Source organism: Linepithema humile, chromosome 6 (genome assembly GCF_040581485.1).
Source record: "Linepithema humile isolate Giens D197 chromosome 6, Lhum_UNIL_v1.0, whole genome shotgun sequence".
Taxonomy (NCBI): domain Eukaryota; kingdom Metazoa; phylum Arthropoda; class Insecta; order Hymenoptera; family Formicidae; genus Linepithema; species Linepithema humile.
The window spans coordinates 28,570,632-28,591,018 of NC_090133.1; the positions used below are offsets into that span (position 1 = coordinate 28,570,632).

General features: G+C 36.5%; 1 protein-coding gene across 8 annotated transcripts in view; it reads left to right on the forward strand.

Annotated features, from left to right (window-relative positions):
* LOC105671264 (very long chain fatty acid elongase AAEL008004) overlaps positions 1 to 20,387 on the forward strand; it is a 48,577-nt gene that overhangs the window by 23,263 nt on the left and 4,927 nt on the right. For 5 of the 8 annotated variants that reach the window (XM_012365246.2, XM_012365247.2, XM_012365249.2 and 2 more), the window contains 5 exons: positions 12,681 to 12,829; positions 16,209 to 16,399; positions 18,684 to 18,767; positions 20,145 to 20,201; positions 20,278 to 20,383. In XM_012365246.2, the coding sequence (XP_012220669.1) occupies positions 12,772 to 12,829; positions 16,209 to 16,399; positions 18,684 to 18,767; positions 20,145 to 20,201; positions 20,278 to 20,383 (496 nt within the window). In that variant the 5' untranslated portion in view covers positions 12,681 to 12,771. Of the gene's footprint in view, positions 1 to 10,918; positions 11,080 to 12,680; positions 12,830 to 16,208; positions 16,400 to 17,638; positions 17,720 to 18,683; positions 18,768 to 20,144; positions 20,202 to 20,277; positions 20,384 to 20,387 lie in introns of those variants that run through there. The other 3 variants (XM_012365251.2, XM_067356843.1, XM_012365250.2) reach the window with 3 other exon arrangements.

Below are 20,387 nucleotides of genomic sequence, written 5' to 3' on the forward strand. Positions count from 1 at the left end.
AAAAAAGTACGCATGCCGCGCACTTTTAATAATATTGAACACAACCGTGTCGCGCGCAGTCGCGCGGAAGAGTAGCGATCACGGGTGCGATTCGGTTGATCGTCGATTTATTTGATCAAGTGTATCGATGACGATATCACTCGCGATTCGTCTCGAGCCCGTCTTTAACAACGCCGATTAAATCTTGGCGATCGCGCGCGCGGCTACATATGGCTCGCGCAGCTGACACCGCGCGCGCGTCAACTTATCTACCTATTACGTGAAACGTGCTGTGTTGCGACACGGTCGGCAAATTTTCTGACATAGATCGAAACGAGTTTTGCTTTCTCCCGAATTTTTCAGCAGGTCTGTGATCGCGCGCGCGCGGATGTGCCCGGGTTTTTCTTACGAGGTCCACGGTTTCACGATTATTTGATTCGGGATGTCATTTAACGTCGGTTTTGTTAAACAAGGACGAGGACTTAGAAGGTAGTATTTGACACGATCAATAGCGCGTTTTAAAGTTTTAGTCTAACAATAAATTTTTGAATTTGAAACGCTAAAAAAATGTGCTTTGAAAACCTTCAGAAACGGTACATATATTATTGTGATAAGAAGATAAAGATATGGTATCATCGTATTATCATAACACAAGAATCATCTATTTAGAATATCTTAATATTTATTTAGAGTATCTTAAATGTAAATGTAAACCCAAATGTCACGGATCTAAAATTATTTTTATGGACGTACATCGAATTTTTTATAAACAGCTTATATATTTAATATTTGAAGACAAAATATGGCGCTTTAAGATGCCGCAGACAGAATGTTAAAAATTTATTTGAGTCAGCCATAATAACGCCTTGAAAATGGCAAAAATCACTGTTTTTGGCCCATATTACCCCATTTTTCTCAAAAACCTGACGTGATGGACATTTTTTGCTGACGGATTCGGATTCAGCGACCAAAATTACCTAGAAAATCACTACTCTGCTTTTTGTATCTTTTAGGACCCTTAATTTCGCAGGCCTGTGTAATTTGCTAAAATTATTTAAAATTCAATTTATTATTTAACGCGCTAATAAATTAAAATCATGTGACTCGCGCTCGCGAATTTACGTCGAAGTCGAAATGATTTATTTTAATTTCTCGTTCGCTGTTCACAAATTGACATATCTATTATTTTGTCGTTCTCATTATACGCGATATTCATGTCTTTAATTTATTTATCTTTTACATATCGCGCGCGCGAAACGTTAATATCATAGAAACATTAGATGAAAGTATTGTATAATTATACATATATTTTTATATAACTTGTTTTTAATATCTGTTTTAATACTCAACTATCTCAAGTGAACTTTGCGTGGTGAATTTGTTTGTCAATGAAGTTGCAGTTTGATAATCGATCGAAATCAACTTGCACCGTTTCTTTAATTTAAAATCGGCGATGTTGCAATCGGCGTAACTTTTTCAGGCAACACTTATTACTTTCGATGTGGCATGCTACATTTGCCACCTTGCGCGTTCCACCGTAACGTACAGCATGCGTCATTAACGCTTCACACTTATGATTTTGGATTCTTGCATTCAATTTAGCTTGGAATTTTGTAAACTTAAAATTAGCATTTTTTAATCAAACGACAAGTCATTTGAATAGCTGAAAAACTTTTAACCAATAATCATAACGCACGAATATGTAGATATGCATTTGAAGTCTGAAAATCGCACACTGGTAACGCGAGGCATTATTGACGACTAGTGCAGTGAAACATGAGGCTGTTAGGTGGATCTTTCGAAAGGCCGTTGATAACGTGTTTTCGTTCGGCGGCAGTAGCCCATCGGCGACGTTAAGGAATGACTTTAATATGCAACTTATATAAGGGGATTCTCTCCCTGCCTCCGTCCACTCCTCGCGCATTTCTCTTTCTCTCTTTCCCTCTTTCTCTCTTTCCCTCTTTCTCTCTTTCCCTCTTTCTCTCTCTCTCTCTCTCTCTCTCTCTCTCTCTCTCTCTCTCTCTCTCTCTCTCTCTCTCTCTCTCTCTCTCTCTCTCTCTCTATGCGTCGCTGTTAATGCGTTACAGCGACTCTCGGCAAGTTACAACTTCATGCAGCTATGCACTTTCCCCGTGCGCTTGCATGCTGCAGGTCCGCCGCCGCTGTTGTGGCTGCAGCTGCTGCTGCTCGATCGCTCTCGCATTCGGCCGGGATTGCGCTCGCGAAAAGAAAAGATCGATTGTCCTCCCCGACTTGGACCGCGCAATTTGCCTTCTCACTCTCCGTGAATATCCGAAAGGTTGTCTGGAAGCACGCGGAAACAAAAATTTCGAAGGTCGACTCGCCGAGATCGGGTATCCGCTTTCTCGTCCCCATTACATCATCGACCTTACACAGTTCTCGCGATCTGCTCGTTATATCCGCAATCGGGTGAGATAACGTTCCGATGCAATCACGGAGACGCCCCGGAATCGCGCGCATTTTATGGCCGCTGAAATTTCTTTTTCAATCTAATTTTTTCAATTCAGTTACTTATTTAAAGCCGACTTTCCCTCAGTGTCGAAATAACATTGATTTTTCGAATTACTGGCGAATTCGTGGCCACGCTATATAATAGCGGAGATAACGCAACATGCAAGACCGGTTTCGGATGCGCGATGGTTCCTATTTCGATTTCTCCACGATCGATGATAGTTTGGGCGAGTTCCGTGAGCTAAATGTATGTAATGGATGTAGCGGAAGAGGATATTCATTTATTTCGATATAAATTTCGTTGATTTATTCCGATATACACACACATTTATTCAGTTGATAATATTAAGCTACTATAATTATGCGGATTATATATACAATTATCGTTGTTCATATATATGAAATTTCACATTGCAATCTGAATTTATTAAGTCGCTTATTATAAATTATAATATATTCTACTTTTACGTGTTCTATGTATTTTATTCGAAAAATATTCGAGTACAAATTGGATTCTGTGGGTGAAAGTTTTAAACTTGGATGATAAAAAATAAGATATCAAAAATTGTATCAACGACGCAAGAATAAAGTTAGATTTAATTAAACAAAGAAAGTGAAGAGGACAGGAGAGAGACTCTTTATGATGTAGAATGATTAAAGAATCATGAAAGTATGATTAAATAAAAGCCACAATTTTTGTTAACAGTGCGAAATAAATTTTTAGTACTGTTTGAAATTAACGTATCTTTTGTAGACTATTAATAAATATTTTTAATCCATTGTTTTTGAATCTTCTTTAATGATTAATGAAGACGCGAAAATATCTTTATCACCTATTTTTTTGATCATTTTTCTTGTTAATATTTCGTGAATAATTAAAAGTATTGCGAAAGATGTTATGCGGCATCTCATTAAGAGAAGATTTATAATGATAATTAATATAAGAAGTCATCAATCATATAGGCCATTTTGTTATTTCGGTAAAAAACTACGCAGAATTTTTTTTTTTGCTTACTTATTTGCATCTCGTGCATTCTCTTTGCCATTCTGATTAAAGAATCTAAAAATAATGGATTAAAAATGATTATTAAATGTTATTTAAAATATATGAAGTCCAGATTCATTTTTGAATGTATTAAAATAAATTTGATCCATCATTATACATCATTAAATCATATATGTATATCCAAAACGATATTCAGATTGCTTTTGCTTTTAATATTATTTATATCTAATGTGCTATTCAATGTTAATAAAATATTCAAGGCTCAAAGTCTGTCATGTATGAGAATGCAAATAAGTAAGAAAAAAAAGGATTCTCCATTGTTCTTATACCGAAATAACAAAATAGTTTGTATCGAGGCAGACGATTTCTTATATTAATGATTATTATCAACTGTGATGAGATGCCGCGTAACATCTTACCTCAGGGATCAAAGATACGTGACTGCAACATTGTTGTGCAACTTTAGTAGAAATGCCAAAGGTCATACTTCTCCCCGGATCATTAGAATGTCGCGTTTCATCGTGAACGTCGACCCGTAACGGCGAGTCCCTCTCGGAAAGCAGAAATCCACTGTATTCGCAGATTTAAGGCTACTGTTTCCTCATTGCGACTATATTGAATTATGACGTTAGAGGCAAGGAATTATGTGAATTTCCTTTTTGCAATATACGTCGAATAAATGAGTTTTTTCCCATACGTCACTATAATCTCGTACGATAATATCAATTGATAAAAACGAAAACTACTCTTTTTGTTAGTAAATGCACACATAATTCAGTCTACACAGTTTATATTTTCAACCAAAACGAGCGATCAAAATCTACAGCTGTTTATTTACAAATCGAAAGGAGAGCCTTTTGAATCGGAAAGAAAATATCTTACTAATTTATATTAATAAATTTAAGTGGTTTTCTTTATTTTGATGTAAGAAACATGAAAAAAGATCGACATGATTTCTGACATCATAGTATAATAGGATTACAGTGAGGAATTGGGAGTTTTAATAGCCTTATGTCACAACCTCTTCGGTTGTCACCACAATTCCTCTTCGGGGAGAATAACGACGTTATCTTGGCGGCTTAGAATCGCCAATTTGCGTGGGAGTCACAAATACGTCTCCTCACGAAACTGCCACGACGTCTCGACCTTGCCCTGGTCTCTGCGGTTATCGTAACTCGCACGGTAGCTTCGTAACACACGTGCGCTAAATGCGTGTGCCCGTTCGCTCGTGATGCACGCCCGAGGACAGTCGCATAATTTCAGATAAAGCGGTATTAGAGCGGCTGCGTGTAACATCATCTCGCTCAGCTTTATTGCATTCGTAGGTTTCACCTTTCAACCTTTGCAAAAAATTAAAAAATTGCATTAAAATTGGAAAAAAGACTCGATACCAAAAAATGCAATAACATTTTTTGTTTTCTGTTTGTTTGCTTGCGTTATTTTACATTGCAAATCTGTGTGACTGTTTTGAAACGGATTTCAAATACGGAATATTATCATGCGATTTTTTGCTTTGCGATTATGTTGGCGATAAGATGCGAAAACAGGGTAGAGAATAACACTATTCTGTTATACAAAAAGCATGTGTATAACGAAGTGTTTGTCGATACAAATATGAGCAGAAGAGGTAAATATTTAGCAAGTGCATAAATCAAGCGGGGTACAAGGTTCACGTCCAGTATTGAGATGCGTTCTCGCGAATGAAATTCATTGATGCGTCTATGTCGCTCCATTCTATTTTCGATACCATCAAAGGTTCGATCTAAAACTCGATTTTTTTAACGATTTTAAGATTCTTTCTTTATTCTCGAAACAGATTCTTTTAATGCATTTATATTTATAATTTATTATTTTTATGGTTTTCAGCAATTTTGACTCAAGAGCGGATAAATATCAAATTTATAATTATTATCTGTAAAATCTATTCCATTCTCCAATGTCAATAATAGAAAAAAATATTATTAAATAATTGATTTTTAAAAACGGTTTTCTTAGAAACAAAATTTATTTTATAATTTTTGTTTGATATTTATTATTTTCTTATGTAGAAAATCATACTTTTATTAAATATGACACATTTAGAACTTATAGAAATGTCCATATTTTTGAGTTATTTCTTCATAAAGAGTAAAGAATTTTTCTGACTACTAGTCACAGGATGTGTTTCATTATAACTCGATCCTCTTACATAAACGCGGCGAATTGCGCGTAAAATCGCGGAGAGCGGCGTGGCCAACTACGGTGCCGCCGAGGTGAATCCTTAAACCGATCGGTTGAGCAGCCGCCACCCAAGGTTTATGCAATTAACGAGCTCCCGATCGAAGGCATGCGTGACCCGCGCGTGCGTTACGTCGAAAAGAAAGAAAGTCCAACCTTGAGTCCTTGAGAGCGCGTTGTTCTCGGCGTCTAAGACGTTCTCGCCGCTATGATAGTGGCGATGCTATAAATTATGCCGTTTCAATTAATCGCGCTCACGTTAATTATGTCGTTCACCCATATGTGATTAAACATTTTAATATCTGATAGTCTTGCGCGATACTCAGAAAAAGATTAGTTTATCGTGGTCGTGATAATAATTCTTTCCTCTTATCGTCAGACGTTCTCTTATCGTTTTCTTTATTTCTTGATATACAGTTGATATAAAGTATATATTACTTTTTTATAACATTCAATAATCTTATAATGATCTTCTAAAGATTGTCAGAGACTTCGATTCTTCTCTTCAAAGTTTTTGAATTTTCCTCTTCGAGCGTGATCGGCCGGGCGGTTGTAATCATCGCGCGACGACCGATTGAGGTGACGGTGACCTCGACGCGCGCTCTTTTCGCGATTTCACGTGTGTGTTTGTACTTTTATTACGTGCCGCGATAATCTAACCGGCGAAAAACATGACGACGATCAGCGCGAGAGAGGAAGCGGCGCCTTACCGAAATGCCACTCATCTGCAGATACGTGCCATCTCGACGATTTCTCGTAATAACAGGAGAGATCACGCGCACGGCAATCACGGTGTCCCTTTATTTCCAAACATTGATTCTATCTGTGGGAAAATAATATAAGAGATAATAACACATGCTAAAATATTCACTATATATTTTTTTGTATACTGTGATTTCGAATTATTTAAATGAATACGTTTCTCAAGATTCTATTATGTCTTTTTGATTTTAATATTGTTGTTCTTTATGACAGCTTGATCTTAGATATTATTTTTTTACAACTTTTCTTTGGAAATCAATATTTCAGCGATGACATAATTTCTCACAGAAAAATATTGTTCTAATAAGAAAAAAATATTTTTCTATAAAATTCTTTTAATATTGATTTACTAAATATTTGTTCAGACAATTGAAACTTAAATTCATCTGTTTTTCAATCTTTGATTATTTATTCGCCGGCGGCGTCCATTGCGGAGAAAAACGGCGTTCCTCTCAATTCAGCCTCCGGCGCCCGCGGCCGAGAGAAAGTACGCGATGTTTACACCCTGTCTAAACGAGGAATACATTGTTGTCTAAGATGTAACCGCGAGTTGGTGACGCCATGATAAAGCCGCGTCACCGCATTCAGTCGCGTTTAATCGCTCTAATCTCGTCGCGCGATTCTGCTCGCTTTTCCGGAAATTGATTATGGCGCACGCTGCTCGCCATCGCGCCTTATACGGTTGATTTTTATTTTCTCTTTTCTTCTTTTCCCCCCCCCCTCTTTTTTTTTGTTTTTACTATATCTTGGATACATACGATCTCTTCATCCCAACCGTTATGCAATATTGTCGCGTAATGCGAGAATTTGCGAGTTGCGTTTGCACTTTCCGTGGGTTCGTAGGTTCGCAGGTGACGACGATTTGACACCTGTCAGTCGTGGAGTTTCTCTATCCCCGACATCGACTGGCACGCAGTGTATGCTCTGTTTTTTTTTCAGTCTTAATTACATACGATTATTTGTGTGAGCGATAACATGCGTGCGTTTGAAGCGAAATGCACCACACACTACAGTGTTACATCGCACTTTCTTCGCGATTACGACTTGCTTTTAGCGAGTCGATTTACTGACGCTTGGACGCATGGAAATAATATGTCAATAATGTCGGACGCTGGCAGGATATTATCTCATATTTTATTGATGATGAGCTCACAGTGTGTTTATTTCCATTGCCATCATTTGGATGCTTGTAAATTAGCTTTAAAGGATTTATAACGCAACTGTGTGTGCCTACAATCAATCATAATATTGATATTTATATTTTTTCAATATTAATTAAAATTAATAGATATATACAAAAAATTCAAAACAATTTTTTTTCTTTATAAGGTTAATCTTTCATGATGATGATATTTCCAAAGCATTTTTTTCGAGAGAAGCTAAATTATTTTGAAATAGTTTCGGAATAGAAAAATTAAGTCCGTTGTTCGGAATTAACACGGCTCGCTTCGTCGGCAGATGCTGCTTAATCAGAACTCATAGTTTCAGGCCATGCGAGCCAGCTGCGTTCATTATAGCAAAGCCGTAATCCGAGACAGAATCGTCGATCCGGCACTTTTCTTCGACGCGCGCGCGTTGGACAGTGACAGCACGCGACCGCAATTTCTCGGAGTGTCAACTGACGACGGTATGCCGGAGACCAATAAGCCTTTCTCCGTTCTCGCTCTCTCTCTGTCTCTCTCAGATTCTCGTCTGTCTCGTCTTTCTCTTTCCTTCTTGCACCGCGTCTTTGCCATCTTTCTCCGTTTCGTTACTCAAGCGCGCAAGTTACTATTACTTAAGAGCACCGGCTGGTTGCGTCGTATATAATAGTTACACTTGCACTTTCGGCTCGCTGTGGCATCAAGCTGTGCCAGATGCAAAAAGATTCCGATAAAGTCATACGTGACGGAAATATTGCTTTTGTTTAGCGTAAAGCGCGATAATTTAGAGCACGCGTCTAAGATCAAAGCTACGGATTTCTTAACAATTAAACGATCTATAACACGAGTTGAAGATAGAATTCCATTTATAATGTTACGTGCCGCAAAATATTTTCCAATATTACTTTATCCCTAAAAACTATAGTAATCTTATACCTTATAGATTTAATTAATTTTTTTTCTATTTTAATAAGTTATGTTCTTTATGAATTTCAATTCATGAATTTATTTCAATTGTGCAATCATAATATGCTGCTGATGTTTTTCAACGGCTCATTGCAGTGTTGAGTAAAATTTTCAATGAGGAGACTAACGAATCCGTTCGAACGGGTTGATTGTAACAAAGTGACAAAGACGGACCCGAGGCCCTTGAATCCATTATTGCAAAGCATGAGCCATATTCGTTAACTTTTCTGCGATGCTGTTTAAACGTGGCTGAGCCGAACGCCGTGGCCGAGTATCAACGACGAGGCTTAAAAGACACTTTCACGATCGACGTCCGTAAGATTGGACGCGTTCCAGTAGGCGCAACGACCGTCGTCGGTGACGATGTCATCGTCGTCGTCACTGTCGTCGTTGTTGTATCACATCCCGATTTAACCCTCCGCACGATGCGGGCTGCGTTATGCTGCCCCGCGTGATTATCGTAAAAATCATTATGCAACCAGCAGATAGCGTCTCCCTGCCGTTTATTTGCGCAAGTAGATAAAGTCGAGGCGACTTTGCCGCCGTGTCGCGATGTCGCTTTTTCCACAAGGAAAACACTCGCACAAAGACCTCTTGCAGACTTCTGTAATACGCGAACAATCGTTCGCGAAGAATTCCGCAACGTAATACTATGATCTAATGTAGTGTCGGTCGTTAAAACTCACATTTCTTTACTGCAATATACCGAGCTATAATATCAAAGCGAAAAATTATGTAAGTTTTTTTGCAGTTGACACAGATTATTTCATTCGTATACCATTACTCGCATCGAATAATATAAGTTGGTCAAATATTCTTTTTTTCTCTGTATTATTAAATTTACATGTAATTTTATCCACGTGTATCAAAGTGGATATTATAACACTTGCTCTAGATTTACTCACTTTTTTAATCTGTGAAATAAACAGAAAATCTCGATGTATTTTGTTAATTTATATTAATTAACGTGAATGTGAAGGAATCAATTTACGCATTTCGACGCATAAGAAAAAATTTTATAAAATTTTTGGCGTCATAATTCAACATGATTGCGGTGAGAAATTAGAAGTTTAATGTCACAAAGGTTTTGCGATGTCGGAAAGATAAATTTTTTTAACTGGGGCGATGATAAATGTAAAGCGCTTTGCGAAATTCGTATATCATTATTCCGCGATTTTATCTTGGATCGCAAAATAGCCGCAGACAGGCGCGCCTTAGGCTAAATAAAGATACCGGCCCATTAGCGCGCGGTGTTCTTTAGGGCAAAATATCGTCGTATCTCACGAAAATGAGATGAATAAATTCTCGAGTTTATTCTTGAAGAACGAACCATCTACGAACGAATTTATTCCGCGAAAGGACTCAAGTTTCGGCTCTCGTATCTCGAATTACAGTTTAATTTCAAGATAAGGATACCTTAGATCCTGAATTATACTCGCATTAAAAGGGTTCATCGGATGCATCGTTACGCGGACGTCGCACGAAAGAAGCATTGCGTGAACAGAAATTACTCTGCACTGTAATGAGAAGAAACATTAAAATGATAAAATATTGTACGAACATAAGAAACGAATAGTCTGTAAAATATAAAAAATCTACAAAAAATTTGTCGAAGCATATAAATAATGAATGTTATTTCAAACTGGAAATCGGAAGTCTGGTCCAGCGTGAAATCGGATGAGATTGCATTAATGACGTGAGTGATTTTACGCTGAAGAAAAGTGTTCAAAATTAAAATTATTACGTTATGGAAAATTCGTTAATTCCAAAAAATAAAATGAAACATATTTAAAGCGAATGGCGAACAAAGTTCACATTGCTTCAAACCGGGAATAAGCCGTACGTAATATGTTACGCGAGAGATATCTTCGTTATTAGTAATAGGTAGGTCTGCTAAAGATATCTCCCACTTCCACTTTCTCCCCTCTTCATCTCTCTTTCTCTCTTTCTCTTCTTCTTCTTCTCTCTCTCTCTCTCTCTCACTCTTTTTGATTAAACTAAATGACGATTCCAGGTAGACAGACGCGAGCTGCCGACGGCGGCACATACGTTTGTGCAGGTGCGACCGATATTCCTTGCGTAACGAGCGTAAGGCAGCAGCGGACACGCACATGATCCCGTGCGGCCGCGTTTTCTGCGTGCCGAGCCTCAGTGTGTTATAATGTATACAGTTTTCGCAACATAATTCCCGAGAGGTATTTCGCTTGCTCGGCGCGTTTTCGGCTTTTCGTTTTGCAAGCAGGCAAAACACCTAGTAGCGCGCGCGATTACGATCGTCTCGCTTCACCTCGCCTCGCTCGATCGCTCGCTCGGGAGAACCCCGCGATCGACCTCCATTCGTTCGACGGTTCGTCAGTGTCTTCTCCTGCCGCAGGTCCCAGATCTCGTGTTGGCAATCCTCCGAGAAATCGCAGCGTGTGATTAAAATCAGTCCGGCCGATTTTGTCACGCACTCGCGTTACGTCTGACTCGGCAATCCGGAGAGAGCGGAAGTAGACTTCGGAACCAAGTGATTCGTGAGCTTTACTTTAAAAGGTCCGTATCTCAAGTAGATTTTATCAATAATCGCGCGTGAAGTGTATGTATTTATAACTCCCGAGGCGCGCGCAATTTTGCTTTTTTACACAAAAGTCGTATTAATAGCAGAAATCGTCCGACCGGTACTGTTTTGTGTTTCAAGTTAATTAATTGTGTTTCGTGAATATTTTTTTAAGAATGAAATTCGACGGGTTATCGAATTGTTTGGACGACGAACGAACACCGTCGATGATTTGACAATGTAATTAATTGCACTTTTCTCTTCGAAGTGTGGAAACTGTAATTAGTATTTTTCGTGTTTTTTTTTCGTGTTTTTATGCAAAATATTTGCGAACTTTGTACATTCTTAGTTCTCTATTATAATTACATCACTAGGTTGAAGAATTTTAAACTTTATTACGGTGTTTCATAGTGCGAATAACATTGTCAATTAACGCTGGTCCGTTAAGATAATCTTAAATAGCCTTAAGATAACATTTTTCAAATTACTTACCGTTATTTTCGTGATTTATCTTTTTCAACACACTTTTAAAAATCGGACCGTTTATTTTTTTTCTTTTGACAACGAACAAGCTGATGTAGCAAGTGGAGCAATTGATAGCCTTGAACAAGTGGGACAGTGTGCATAAATTATCAATTTTAATGTTCAGTCATTTATAAAGTCAATTTATATTTTTAAATAAATTTTTTTGAAATTATTTCCCGACAAGCTATTTTCGTTACATTTACTGGATGGCTCGCAGTTGATGTTATAAACGCAATGCAAACGACAGCAATCGGCATGAAAGAAACCAGAAGGATTAGTAGATTCCAGGATCGCGAAGAGAAATGCACGACCGTGTCGGCAGGTACACCGCTCGTTTGCGTATTCGCGACGGCGCGCGTCCTCTTCGCGCGAGTGAAATTCAATCGCGCCGTTGTATGATACGAACGGACGGAACGTGTTTGCTATAATGGTTCAAGGTCGTGTCGATTCATGGTCGGTCCGGTGAATTGCGCGATGTCTGATTGTGTCGAGGATGACCGCTTTTCGTATGAAAAAAATCGGTGGCTGTAACACGCGCCGACTGCTGTACAACGTACCGACGTCACCGCGGAGGAAACTCGAAATTCGAGACGGCGAGCTTAGGCGCGAGCGGATGGGATTATTTTAACGAAATTTCGCAGCATTCAGTACTATATTCTACGACCGCATCTTGATTGTTTGACGGAGGGTCCACTAGACTCTGTTTAAAAATTACCAGCGTTATTATGAGATACAGAATTCAAGTGTCTGGCTATTAATCAGTTGCATTTATCTTTTGACATATAGCACATTGCTTCTTGGTAGCTAAACTTGATTAAATAATCAAAAATATTATTTACGACAACAGTAGATCAATATTAATTATTTTATATATTTTGAATAATTATATTGGATTATATTGTGTATTTAGTTTATTTTAAACAAGATACAGGATACATCGATACTATTTTCATAGATTTCGAATATCCTTGAAGCAGGACGGAATACCGTTACTGACTCACGGTTACGTTAAAATATGTTCTTTAAAAAACCGTTGTGCATGTCTGATCACAACTACTTATTCTTGTTTCAGAGGAGAGGAGGTGATCGCCGCGAGAGGGTGATACGGACTTCGCTCCGTATTTTTTGTCCAAAGTAGACCTCAGGGTAGTTTTTCGGCAACGATGTCGATCATAATGCAGTATATAGACCGGTTCCACGAGATGCTGGACAAACACGCGGGTAAGTACACATAGGCGATAAGATATACGCAGGTGGTGTTTGCGTGAGATAGTCGAGAGAAGAAATGTCGCGAGGAATATCTCGCATGCACCGGAAATAATCTGAATGATGATAAACGGCGAAAAGTCAGTTCTCGCACTGTACGTCAGCGCGCAGTGACATCATTGCACATGTCATAATAGGCGATTACGTAGCTGCGCGATAACTTCAAAAGGCCTGATAGACGGAGGCGCTTCGCGGCATCCTTCGCAATTTGCATTATTAATGTGAGAAGGGTGAATAAGGTAAATAGCACGTGGTAATACATCGTTGAGATTGTTTCCTCTTTCGCTTAACAGTTCTCGGATAATTCCGCGGAATGTCTTGTTAACATCGAATTATAAAACGTTCGCGTCTCTCTAATTTATTCTCATTGTTAGCGCTTTTTACCGACGTTTACATATGATTCAATGTTATTCTGATAAAAAAAAACTTGTCAACGATTAAGCCTAATCTTATGAATTTTTGTTCCTTTCCTCAAATTTTACTTTTACCAAAAGTCTTTATCGAAATTTTATCTTCAGCGGCAATTACATAGTTGTGATTATTTCATCTTTTGTTTAACAATTTGTAGATAATTCTGCGAAACGTTTTGCTGGTGTGTCTATTTTTCGGTTACGATACATCTGCGTCGTTTTAACTCATTTTTAACGCTTTTATCACCATTGATATGAAATTTATATTTATTTTGTTTGCAAAAAAGTTTTACGTATCGACAATTAAGTCTGAGCTTCTCAAATTTTTATTAACAAATTCAAGCGAGGTTTGCTTTTCGCACAACCCATATTGGTGCATATATACCAGATGTTTATTTTGCAAAAGATATTTGAAGAGCTAACATATTTCTGACTTCCATATATCTCCCGCGAGAGCTACGTTCTCGCGTAATAAACTGCGTATCTTCCGCAAAAGATTTCGCAATTTGTAAGAATCTTTTTTTTCATCATCAATCATTAGCATTAGTGAATCTCGGCGTTGCGTCGAAGTAGAGCAGCCAGTTGTCACAGAACTATGTGTTTTTTTGAAGCTATCGCTGTGCCACTTCGGCAACAGCGACATACCAGTTTAATATATTGGCGACATTGAGTCATAAAGTGAAGTAATTCTTTATTCCGTATAAATAACACACCGTCGTGCTTGTCGCAATGCGTAGCAAACGCTGTTTTTTTTTTGTTGTAAATGATTATTTAAGTGGAATCTCGAACGCCTGATTATATGTTGTCACACAGTTGATTTAAAAGCGATCTAATAATCTTAATAATTAAAAAAAAATTTTTTTTAATTGTTTATAATCAAAGAGGATGATATTTAATCATATGTCGATATGTTAATTGCTCAATCATCTTAAGAAGTATTGCAGAAAGTATCGTTCTTAGAAATGTTTACAAATGCTACATAGTGATATAATTATTAACAATTTATTTTTTCTCGATAATTTACACGTATGAAATACGAGTTGTGCAATGCGTAAAACGTGGTTTATAAATATTATACTTGATTATAGCGAGATAAAAAATAATTATGTAAAAATTAGCTTCAAGTAATTTTCCGTAAATCTAGTTTTTATATGAAAATTCTTATGGATCGGGAAAACATGTAATTTTCAAGTCACTTTTTATGTCACTTTTTCTAAAGTTGCGTTTTATAAAATTCAAATGTATCCTTTGATTAAGCATTCTATACTTTTATGGAAATATTACACTTGCAAGTAATAATTATTTTTGTAAGTATTTAATTTTTATATTTGCAATATATTGCAAAAAGAGTTGATTAATGAGTGCAAACGTGGCTTTTCTATCTTACAGACATAGATAAGATCTTTATTCATTTTTTTCGAAGAATTATATTATGCATTTCTGTGTAAATAAAACGCTTTTTTTATATTTGTTTTATCAATTAATTTAATGTATTTATTTATATACTGTATATTACTTGTTATTGTATCTTTATAAATAATAGGATTTAATTTTCAGTAAAAAGAAATGAACAATTAAATAGAGTAAATAAACTATATGATTTAACTTCGTTTCGAAATTGTGTATAATACGTATAATATATCGGGCACTAAAAAAGATTAAGATTTAATTGCGATACACCGCAAGTAGCGAGCGTACGTAATAACCTTGTGGAAAATCCCGGAAGGGTAATCGAACCCTCGAAGGACGGAAATTATATCCGCGAAAGGAATGGCGTGTATCCCGACGTCGTCAAAGGACGCCGCGTCATGTTAATGCCGCAGCAGTCCTTCGGGGAGTTCCATACTCAAGGACACGCGGTCGTGCGATTTTTACCGCCGTTAAATCATGGTCACTGGATCACGCCCATTGCGATAGCCGCCATGCGGGCGTTAACATACCTGCACATTGTTACATACGCGCATGGATCACGGCTGCCGTTTTACTGATACAAGGTCGCTTTACGAGAGCAGAAGGTCGCAATAGAGTCCAGATAGAGAAGACTGAAAAGTTAGCCACAGCGGAAATTTTGATTCTTAACAATTTCAATATGACGCCGATTCGCAGATGAAAATGTATCGATTTTTCACGGTTATATTATAATTTTAATTTTTTCTAATTTTATTTATTAATACGGCTAATTAATAAGAAACTTGAATTGCAGTTAGCCTTTTGTAATATTATTGTGTTAGCTATAAGCGTACATCAAATATTATGTTTTGAATTCTTCTTACATCAAGACTTGAAGGATTAAGAAATACTATTTTCATAAGTAGCAATTTACGTAGAAAAGGATATGTTTTCTAACGATAATTTACTAGAAGCTAGATTGCAAACGACGCAATAAGAATCGAAATCAACATACTCGTAACAGATGTAAAGTTCATTATAGTAATAAACATAGGAGCTAATAAGGTTATTTGAATCGTAAAATGCCTTCTTGTTTTTTGCTTAAAAAAGCGAGAGATTTATGAACAGTTTATGTTTTATTGATATATAAATCTATGTTTGTAATTCTTGATTTAATATAATAAATATTTAAGATTATAAATACTTGTGTTATAAAACAAGTATTTATTATAAACCTATAGATTAAACCTACAGATTTGCTAATGTTACAAATTGCACAAACAGCTCTTTTTGTAAATTTCTTTTTTATAGATTACTTATTTTACTTTCATAAACTACTTATGCGCGATTTTTTTGAATAATAATTCTGTGAACTATCTTTTTTTGCGCGCTAAGATAAATGAGATTCAAACGATTTGTTCAATATAATTGAAGGATATTAATGAAACGCATGTTGTAAATCCTGCGATTTTTTTGTGAGGAGAATGGAGTTTCGAGGTCAATCGCAAAGGATCGTTTTTTTACATTTTTTACAGACAGGAGAACAACTAATTGGCTGTTGATGAGTTCACCGTTTCCTACGTTATTCATCTGTCTTTCCTACGTCTACGTCGTCAAGGTGCTAGGGCCGAAAGTGATGGAGAATCGAAAGCCTTTCCAGCTTAAGAACACCTTGGTATTCTACAACCTGTTCCAGGTGATCTTCTCCGCGTGGCTATTCTACGAGGTGAGAATCAATGCTCTAACAACGCTGCTCTTTTTCTCTCCCGCAATACAGACACTCGAGTGTCCGACGAATCAGGCATTCGAGGAGACTTGTTTAACGAAACGAATTTTTCTGCAGGCACAAAAAATTAGTCGTTACCATCTTGTTTCAGCCATTTCTCGCTTTTCTGTATTTTTTTATTGTCTATATTTTTTATTCTAATTTAATATTTTATTTATTATATCATTTTAATTCAATATTAAATTAAAATTTAGTTTCAGAAATAATCGGTGAATTTTGGAGTAAGCAATTTTTTTCAAAATTTAGTTAAGACTTATAATATAGAATTTGAATTGCATAATATTTTGTTTTACAATAAATTTTGCAGATTATCTCTTATCGATTTCTTAATTATTCGATAATCATATTAAATTAAAATTCAGTTTCAGAAATAATCGGCGAATTTTGGAGTGAGAATTTTCTTCAAAATTTAGTTAAGACTTATAATATAGAATTTGAATTGCATAATATTTTGTTTTACAATAAATTTTGCAGATTATCTCTTATCGATTTCTTAATTATTCGATAATCAATTACGATAAATTTTGGATTTTCGCAATTATCCGGTTGATACGCAATATCAGATTTTTATTACTTCCTGCTATCTTGATTTTCTTCAAAGATTCGTCGGTCAGTTTGCTGCCGGCTTTCGAAGTCATCGTCGAGCTGAGTCACGATCGGTTTGGCGTTGTAAATGGATGATAATGATCTTAGGGTAACGGCACCCTGCTATTTGCAGTTGCGCGAGCTGACGATTCCGCGATTACTTCGTGTCCGCGCCGGCAACCACTGGAACGCAAAGCAGCGTTTAACGAAAACTTTCTATCTTAACAATCGCGATTATCTATCAGTCTCATTGTCTGCAACGAATGTATCTGTCATTGGCGCATTTCTCGACTGAGTTTATGCAATTCTTGATGAAAAGGAACAGTCAAAAATTCTTCAGGACTCGTAAATATTTGTTGCGCCATTCAAGATGTTTTTGCGCAATTTTCTAAATATATAAAAATATTAAAAATATAATCCAATAATACATTTTGGGGTTTTCCAATAAAATTGCCATGAAAAAGAAATTGCGTGACAATGTGCTTGCCGCAATAATCGCGTGTATTTCGAGTTTTGGATGTGCCTTGAACGGAAACGCGCCAATGACAAAAGATGTGTGTGGAAGCGTGATTGTACGATTCTGTCGCAACGCAGTGCCTCATGGGTGGATGGTGGGACCATTATAGTCTCCGCTGCCAACCGGTGGACTATTCCAACAGCCCCACTGCAATAAGGGTAAGTAATGCGCTCGCTCAGCGCGTTCGCATCTAGCTGGACCGTTCAACGAGACGATAGAAACCATTCAACCGTCAACAGAAACCACCGAACTGAATCGGTTTATTTAATGTTGCCAATATATATATATATATATATATTCATACATATATTCATAAATGTATTGGTTTGGACATCTTGTATGGGCCTGGATAGATACAGATTATCATCGAGCTGTGGCATTCCTGTAGGATCCTGAATTGAAATACTCATAAAAAATTATATATATTGTATTTTGTAGAAAGATCGAGCTTTCGGATGAAGGCTTATTGCCGGGGATGTACGATTACGCGTGGAAAAGCTTTGTATGCTTTCATCTCAATCCGAACTTTTCCTTCGCTTGAAACTCGCTATTTCGATATATGACTGAATCACGTCGGCCGAGTTTTAACACTAGAACGTCTCAAGGGACAAACTTATCTTCTCGTCTTTTTAATTTTATTACACTGCATTTTTATCACATACATTATTTATTGTAAAAAATCTTTAATTATCAATTTATATGTATATATGATTTTCAAGCTTAAAAGTATATAGAATTATTTTTTGTTTCCTACGATTTTGGAGGATGATTCGCAGTTGTTTTAATGTTAATCGGCCGAATGTTAATTGTACATTTTGCATCTTCATTGGAAAAGACTCGCAAAATTATTATTTTGTTAATTGACGGTAACTGCAAAAAAACAGTGCAAAATTGTTGATTTTTATGGCCAATTTCTTTTTCTCAATGGCGGCTCTTTTTCTGTTGAATATGTAAAACGTTCATATTTCTCGATGTTCGTAGATTTTGACGCATACTTTATAGCGTATGTAGATAGCTATTTTAGTTAAGCTTATGTAACATTATACCGTATACTGTCACTGTCCTGCTGTGTATCCTTTTCACTGATCGGGATAAATGGCCTCTGGGCGAATGTGGTTGCAGATAGGAATGTCCGGATGGCTGACTGGAGACTATTCTTTAAGATGTCAACCTGTAAACTACAGCGACAGACCCGAAGTATTGAGGGTGGGTGATATTACGTGATTAACAGAGTTATTTTACTTGCTGAATTTTATCTCTTTTTGTTTTCGCATAATATTTAGTTTTCCAAGCAGCGCCGGTCAATTTAGATTTTTATAAAAAGATGATTTTATAAAGGTCAACCGATTGAATAATTTGCGTTGAATACTGTGTTAATGCAGATTTATTTATTGAATTTTGATTGAAAAATTACATTAGTTTTAAGAGTTGATTCGTTTATCTTATACTTTTGTTTCTTTTGTCTAGAATTCAATAAATTTTTTGCAGCTGAATTGCAGTTTTATCATTTTATATGCTAAGCGATTTTTGTTGAGTGAATTTTACATATATACTTCGTATATTAGATCATGTTTATTTTAATTTAATCACTTTTTTTAATTTTATTTTATTTTATCATCTTAGTAGATCAATTTATTTCCGATTGGTAAACATGATTTTGAAGAACAGGTTTGTGTGGACTGCGTTTTTTTCTTGACAAGAATTTGGTCGATTTTTTGTATTGAATTTATGACCGGTTCTGTATTTTTCCGTTTTATCGTAGATTATTAGTCTATGTTTATAAATGTTGGAAAAATAGTTGAAGTAGTAAGCGAATTTGAGTTTACGATAGAGCAACTCTAACCGAGCTTAGTGTAGAGGCTTGCGCAATTAACATTATTTAGCACACGCTTCGACGAAGAACACTGCGTTTCTTACATTATAAACGCAGTTAAGGAGCATACTATAAAGTTACCATAGTTCTTCTTTCTTTCTGTCTTCGTTTTTCTCATTCACGTACAACGCACCACATTAATTCCCGTCACCCATACATACTGATGAGACGCATTTCGATGTTAATAGCGACGGTTTTTATTTTTTGTACGGACTCGAATACACCACTGTGACATGCGCGATGTCTTTTCAGTAAACAAATTAAAAAAAAAAAAAAAAAAACCTAGTTTTCAAAAGCAGCTAACATGTTTATGATTTATCTTATTTACGTTACAGTGATAATTATAATGTATGCGTACGATAATTATATGTATAGAATCATCTTGTTTTTACAAAAATCGCTAAGCGAAACAACACGCACACATATACTCTCTTACTTTCTTTTTCTTTAAATAACATTAATTTGTAATTTACTTGCACGGAAAAGTAGAACCAACGTTTGTGTCACAAAGATCGAAGAAATTCTGATCTTCGAGATAGAAAGAAACCATAAGAGTGTCATATATTTTTCGAGAGATGATAAAATTTTGGAGAATTGAAATCATAAAGTAAAATGTAAAGTCGAAAAGAAGATTGCGCGCATTTTCGAGAACAGGCGCGAAAGAAGGGGCGATTAAGAAGCCGTCGCTAATCGATGTTTCGAAACCGCAGATGGTCCACGCAAGCTGGTGGTATTACTTCTCGAAATTTACCGAATTCATGGACACGGTACGTAGTGCAGATCATAAAAAGCGCCTCTTCTCTGTTACATCTCTCAAGCTAACCGGGTGCCCATTTCTTCCAGATTTTCTTCGTGCTAAGGAAGAAGAATAATCATGTATCCACGCTGCATGTGATCCACCACGGTTGCATGCCCATGTCGGTTTGGTTCGGTGTCAAGTTCACACCTGGTAG